Genomic DNA, 7463 nt, shown 5'->3' with positions numbered 1-7463 from the left:
CATGTTAAGAGATACTATTCCATATTTGATTACTTTCCTCTAAAATTAAAATGAATTCTGTCAGAAAGCCAGATTTGTAAATTTTAGTTTTTCTTATCTGTTACAATGTGTTTTAACAAAGTTAATAATGCATTGCTAAATATATTACTTATATTGAACTTTATTGCATGTTCTTAGTTCAAATGAAAAAATGTCTTATATGTTTAAATAACTCGGAATTTAAATTGTAATAAAATGAATAAATAGCAGGCAAAATCCCTCTACGTAAAATATTTTGTTAAGGGTTTGTAAATAACTGTTTTGTTCATTTAAAAAAGCCATGCCTTTTCAAATAACGACATAAATTTCTATGTCAATTCTAGTTGAATTTTTATATATAATTTTATGTATTGTACCGTTAATTTAAACTTTCTAAATGATAATTATTTTTATGACATAAATACAAATTATTATTTATTCTATAGTTATATCTAGCATTATATTTTAAATATTTTTATCTCTTCAAATATATTCATGTAATCTATTTTTACAGTTATACAATAGTTTTAATAAGGGTTTTCCTGGCTTTAAGGAAATTTTAATTTGTATCATGTATAAACGTAAAACTAGAATACATTATTTAACAAAAATCATATAGACTTTTATATACAAATATTGTGATATTATTTAGCTGATATTTTACATTCCTGTTTAAAATATTTGCCTATTAAGAATCTAATTTTGGTTTATTTTGACTCTATTAAATTATATGTATTACTAGAGCTACTAAACTCTGTTATGTTGTGTTCAGATCAACTTTTTACCGTTGTTTGAAGAATTAAGAAGATGCGCAATTTTAATTAGCGTCAAATATCTTCTGCTGTTTTAAAATGTTAAAGAAGCACAAAATTCATTCATACGGGCATTTTAGATAGGAAATATCAGGAACAGGAAATAGCGTTGATGAAGGAATAAGAAGATGCGCAACCTTATGGGCGATTTCGTGGCACAAGACCTGTCCGAGATGTAGCTGGCGTTACCGTCAGTCTGTCCGAGATTTAGTTTAGCTCTGCGCCGCTGCGCGCTGATAGTCGTTTACAGCGGAGGGGATAAAGAATACTGTATCATAGTTCTGCTTTCAGTTGACAGAGTGAGTGGTTACCGGGGATAGTGTTGCCAGAACCCAGAACTACTGATTAATCCGTAGATTTACGGATACTGAGTACAGTACGTTAATAATACGGATTTCATTGAATATCATTCAACATTTTAATATAATATATGATTAAACAAAGAACGGCGTCAGAGTTGGCTTGGAAATGAAGATCGCTGTTATTTCATATGTAAAATACTACCTATGTTAAATGTCAATAATCGTCATTTCCAAAAGCCTAAAACTAAACAACTTTTTCTGATCATACGACATATTCAGTACCTATAAAAGAATTTTTATTTTTGTTGTTTATTCTATGTTTAACTTGAATAAATTTTTGAATACATAAACGCGGATTTTTCATCCAAAGATATTTTCGTCAAACGTATCACAGATATTATATATTGTAATATGGCAACACTGTCGGTTTCGGATCCACACCGTCTTCGATATGCCTTCGCTGGCCGAATTAGAGAAAATAAGTGTTTTGTGCGTTGATCGCAGAACGATTGGTGTCTCCACCGTACAGCACTTGAGACGTACGGGGAAATCAAATCAGCCTTGTCACGAATTCACCCATTAGGTTGCCTATCTTCCCAATTCTTTCAATCAACGTTTTTACCTAATTTTAATCACCATCTTCAAACTAATATCAGAAAATACTTATTCTTTACCCAATCTATTGTAATGTGTGAACACAAAAATAATTTACATGTTACACATTATCAACAATATTGGATGACTTAGCTCAGCTACATTATTTTACCAAAAGTAGCTTGTGTTGAATGAAATATAGTTTAAAGAGTGAAAAATAAATCAAAATTTGATTAGAATATTTTAACCCGGTACCGGCAGGTAAAAGACATGATTTAATTTGTTAATTTTAAGACTATCAAGCAGCTATTATAATTTTGCAAGTGATCTTGTCTTCAGTGATAAAATTGTTCAAATGAATCTTTAAAGCAACCAAAATATGTTGATATGAGAATATAGGTCATTATTTATTTATAGTATATATTGTTTAATCATTTTTATGTTAATATTGGGAATGTTACAATAAATGAAATAATACAAATATGGTTATTTTTAAACTAGTCTAGTTTACAGGTGTATTTTACCAATAAAATATATACATTAACATGAAATAATTATTCTGGTGGGAACGCTAGTATTACAGAACTAGATGATTCGCCGTAACAAATTTCAGGAGTACCGAGCACTTGATTTTGCGATTGTAAGTTAATTTCAGTTCTTTTAACTTTCCAGTTATTGTCGTTTAAAGGGTCTCTTGCTAAAGCAAACATTTGTTCAAACACTCCACAGCACACTGTTTCGGTATGTATTGTTCCACAGGCCATTATTATCACTAGTCCATGAGGATCTATTTTACCTTGAATCCCCTGTTCAGTTTCATTAAGATTAAAATAAAAGTTATTTTGGTTATGCAGATCTGTTAAGTACTGTGAAATTTCTTCCGGGTTGCCTTCCACAGATCTTGTTTCACAATTTTCATTGGTATACATGTTTACTGTAAGCTTAGCATCTGAAACATTGACATTTTAAACTTTTTTTCTAAAAATACAGCATCTTACCTGGAAAGAAATGCTCACTGCCACATTCACCCGAATTTAACATTGTGTAAAACCACGTTGAAAATTGTTGTGCCATTTCTACAACACTATCCGTTAAATAGTTTTGTTGAGCATCTACACTAGCCAGTGCATTAGATTCTGAATTAAATGTATTTATTTGAGGTATGTTCCATATTTCAGTAATTTTATCAATAAGTTCATTTTTTGTTACTGGCAACTGAATCTTTACATTAATAGCATCGAGGTAGTTAAATAATATTTCTCGGGTAACAGCTTTGCGTCTTAAAATACTGAGTATGTCTTTAGAATACTTAATTATATTATAAATAGCCTCTAAAATAGAACAAAATACTAATAACATAGCAGTTATAATAAGTAGTTTTCAAACCTTCAGTGGTACTGCTTCTTTTAAAGCCTTGTGTTATAGTTTTCTCTAATGCAAATAAGGTTTCCTCATCTAACGTAGATAAGACCGTTGCTATACCGTCACTGGAATCTATCATTTTTAATCCGCATTCTAATCGAACAGAAAATCGAAATTCAAAATAATCATAGATCATAGATTTTTTTGAGGACTTGGATAGAAGTTGGTTATGTTTATATTTTCTTCTTTTTTTTTAATTATTTAAAGGTCTAAACTACTACGGCTATCCGGCCTGGTAATATATTTTCTTCTTTAAAAATCCTGATTTTATTTCATTGAGACCTGAATTACTAGGACTATCCGGCCTGGTAATAGGATACTACCTTCGGTTGAAGGACAAGGTTGCTGGTGTGCAACTTTGTTCAAGTTAGCAACCGATCGTTTAGGAGCGATGTCACGCGATGTCGAAGCCAGGTCGGTACTATGTTCATTGCAAAACCATTGTCGCTCAAATGCTGCGAAATATGGTATCACTATCACACGTGTGCGACAAATCAGAATATCGCTACGAATCGATGTTGCTACTGAACATAGTGCCTCAAGCTACAAAATTACTTTGGTATCGCTGTGAAACATGAACAAAGTTGTACCCAGGGGTGCAAGCAGGTGGATGACACTTCTTATGGGAGAACTGGAAATGGTTGAAAACTTGACTACAAGCGATTTTCTAGGAATCTTCCTTACCGATAAATTATTGACAAGAGTGACAGATAAAACCTTGACATTCTTTCAGTATAACTGTTCATCTCTTTTTCTTTCTAAAGTGTGCGTTGAAAGGAGACAAAAACATTTTTTTGTAACCCATAATTTGTTATTCGAACACCACTTTTCTCCTTGGATCGTTGACGTTGACTTGTCGCCATTTTATTTCTTTTGTTTACACGCTGCAGTTTGCTTTGTAAATTGAATACATAAATTATTTAGGCAAATATAGGTTTTTGATAAAACTTCTTGGACTAACGTGTAGGTAAGTGTTGATAAATAAGTTTTTTTTCATCTTAACATGCTCATTGTCATTCTCCTGATTTAGGTGACAGTAAAGGATCATCAAATCAAATTGAATTTTATATTTTTTCATCCCAGGACCGATAATAAAATATATATTTTATGGATACCTGCCTAAATATCAACGAGATGAGCCATCGGAAGAAAGGGACCATAGTACAAAACAGAAGGGTGATCTTTTTTCTTTCCACTTAGGATATTGAAATTATTATATACTGTAATCGTGTTCGGCATTATGCTCTGAGAAATATAGATAAACAAAGAACAACAGATATAAAGCATCCCAGAGGAAAGAGAGGCAATACCTGTACTCTCTCTCTGATATTTGTGAAAGTTACGGCAAAGTATTGTAAATGTCATCTTTTTAATCGACCTGAAAACTTCGAGCAAAAAGATGACACTCAACAATACCCTGACAGATATCAGAGACGATACAGGTTCTTCTCTTTTCCCCTGGAATACTTTAATTTATTATTCTTTGTTTATCTAGATTTCTAAAACACTATGAACGAACTCAGCTTGTATGTTTGAAATAATCGTCCAGCTGGCTTAAAAATGATGATCGATGACATTTCCTATATAATTCATAGATGGCTTCATTTCTAAGCCATCTATGACGCCTCATTTTCAGTTTTGTTATAATTAATTTTGTCTCTTGATCTACTTGTAACATTATTCTTTTAATTTTATTAATTTATTTTGTTGAAATTAATTTCTGTTGTATATTTGATAATGATATTAAACATATTTTTAAAAAATGGTGTATTTTTTGTGTTTTTATGTATGTCATAATTAAAAATAAATGAATTAAAATTTTTTATTTTTTTAAACTTCCCGCCATGCGATACAATCTAGTCCGTAGTTCCTACAAGCGATATTGTGGGCGCTAGTAGCAGTAGACTTGTCAACAGTGTCAAATTTAAACGTCAATTTCACTTTCCAATATTTAGCAAGGCGCTCGCACTTCTCCTTGTGTATGTGTTTTGTGGGTGCAAGTGGTGCAACTTTGTTCAAGTTAGCAACCGATCGTTTAGATAGAAGCGATGTAGAAACCAGATCGATACTATGTTCATTGCAAAACTAGTGTCGCTCAAATGCTGCGAAATTCGATGCTTGCCAGGATTCGAACCAGGGGTGCAACTTTGTTCATGTTTCAAAGCGATAGCAAAGTAATTTGTAGCTTGATACACTATGTTCAGTAGCAACATCGATTCGTAGCGATATTCTGATTTCTCGCTTTGTTGCGAGGCGACAGTCTAGACACGTGTGCAAGAGTGTGATAGTGATACCATATTTCGCAGCATTTGAGCGACAATAGTTTTGCAATGAACATAGTATCGATCTGGTTTTGACATCGCTTCTAAACGATCGGTTGCTAACTTGAACAAAGTTGCACCCCAGCTGTGAGTCTAGGTCTATGGTCTAGGTATTTAATGTGTGTAGTCAGTGTGTAGTGGTAGTGTCATTTTTTTTATCAAATAGTTCTTTCGTACTTTTTAACCTCTATATCACTAATAATCAGTTAAAATATATTTTCTGTGGGAGCACCTATTATGTGACATGTGACATATACAAAAATATAATCTGTGGAAAAGACAACAGTCAACAAAGAGTCAACAAAAGATTATTTTCAAGTTTACAATTGTATCCGGTTTGTTTTGTCTTTAATTAATTATTTGTGTCAGAAAAAATGGTTATTCTAAATTGTTTTCGGTATCCGGAATCAAATATAAGGCACGAACAAAGAAACGTTAGGGCAATTTTAGATAAAAAAGATTTGGGGTTAGGAACGCTCTTCATCAGCGAAAAGTAGGAGCTATTTTGAAGGTAGTAAAGGTTTTAAAATATAAAAAAATGTTTGTTACTTTTCAGCAATTTATGTTGGCAAGAAAAGGATAATATTGGTTTCTGCATTGATTATCGAAATATATCTCTTCATGCCATATCCAAAGACGAGAATGTTTATTCTAGAGAATGTATTTATATTATGGTGGATGGTAGAATCTACATGCCAGGTAAATACCTATAGTTGGCGAATCCAAAAGTAATATTTAATTTGTTAACAAATATTGTGTTTTATAAGGAGATGAACCACAACATTTAAACGATGATAATGATGAAGATGTAGAATCAGAACCAGAAATTAGTGAATTACTATTGGTCCCTGATGAAGAAAACTCCCCTTCAGTTCTAACAATCTATGAAGCTATTAAAATATGTCAGGTATATAATTATAGTAATAATATTCAAATAGTTATGATAGTAAAAATCCTATTAGGAATTAAATCCAGATCCAGATGATATGGATGAAGAGGATGAAGAAGATGATTTATATGCTGATGCTGAAGATGAAATGGAAGAAGGACATTATGTAATTCATGATAGAGCTGATGGAGACGCAGGTATTACTTCTTAACTTAGAATTTAGTAGAATCTGTAATGTCTTCAATGTATAAATTGGACTAATTTTATTACCTATTTTAATGTGTATTAATGATTGCATTTTCCTTATAGATATAAATGAGTTATCAAGAAGATTGGAAGGAAATACTGTAGATATTAATTATATACAGAATGGAAATGAAGAGGATGAATTTCAAGATGCTGATTAGTTCTTAATAATTTTTATGCTATTTATATTTAATTCTTTTGTAAGCTTTAATGTTAAAATAAAACACGTATGTTAGAATGAAACAATATAATATAATGCAAATTAATTTTTGTAAAGTGATGTAGGTAGACCATAATACACACAGTACAGGTCACAACAAAAATGTTAACTTATATTCTTTGTCCGATTCTTTTATAGCCAACATACATTTTTTAACATGAACAATAATTCATAACATCCACCTTTTTTTAATAGGCTGTATATAAAATTAATGTAATCCAAGATACTGTAATTATATATTTTGCTTTCTTGAATTACATAATGATCCCAAAAATTTATCCCTTATTTAATTTTTGTAGTTAACTTTTTTACTAAATTAATATATTATTAGAATGATACAGACATTTTTTAGATATACAGTTTTTGTAATTATCATTGTAAAATGTTGTTAGATACCAGTAAATTATGTAAAAGGCTGAATTAATCATTAGTTTTTTTAGTAATATAAAATTTAATAAGCCCAAGAAAATAAATTAGTATTCTATTTGTAACTATATTGTCGTATTTTTTCAAGACATCTATCTATCCTATAACTTCTGTTTCAGGGTCGAACCATGCAAAATTTGTTAAAAAAGACTAATGATTTGAAACACCACCACAGAAATTAAACTATGTTCACCGAGAAAATCAGTAATTCAT

At 31.0% G+C, this 7463-nt stretch overlaps 2 protein-coding genes across 2 annotated transcripts; one reads left to right on the top strand and one right to left on the bottom strand.

Moving 5' to 3' along the window:
* Positions 1-2211: 2211 nt before the first annotated feature.
* LOC115889984 (uncharacterized protein C3orf38 homolog) lies at positions 2212-3336 on the bottom strand. The gene is made up of 3 exons (XM_030910090.1): positions 3113-3336; positions 2725-3057; positions 2212-2675 (listed from the first exon to the last, which is right to left on the bottom strand). Exons 1-3 carry the CDS (start codon positions 3282-3284, stop codon positions 2281-2283), a joined length of 900 nt encoding a protein of 299 aa, XP_030765950.1. The 5' UTR covers positions 3285-3336; the 3' UTR covers positions 2212-2280.
* Positions 3337-5640: 2304 nt separating this feature from the next.
* On the top strand, positions 5641-7241 carry LOC115889990 (methylosome subunit pICln-like). The gene is made up of 5 exons (XM_030910102.1): positions 5641-5962; positions 6026-6168; positions 6237-6376; positions 6432-6555; positions 6668-7241. Exons 1-5 carry the CDS (start codon positions 5844-5846, stop codon positions 6763-6765), a joined length of 624 nt encoding a protein of 207 aa, XP_030765962.1. The 5' UTR covers positions 5641-5843; the 3' UTR covers positions 6766-7241.
* Positions 7242-7463: the final 222 nt, after the last annotated feature.

The sequence above is a fragment of the Sitophilus oryzae genome, unplaced genomic scaffold (genome assembly GCF_002938485.1).
Source record: "Sitophilus oryzae breed Bouriz unplaced genomic scaffold, Soryzae_2.0 scaffold_1177_pilon_pilon, whole genome shotgun sequence".
Lineage (NCBI taxonomy): Eukaryota > Metazoa > Arthropoda > Insecta > Coleoptera > Curculionidae > Sitophilus > Sitophilus oryzae.
The sequence above is the reverse complement of the archived record's forward strand: the minus strand, read 5'-3'. Positions and strand labels throughout refer to the sequence as shown.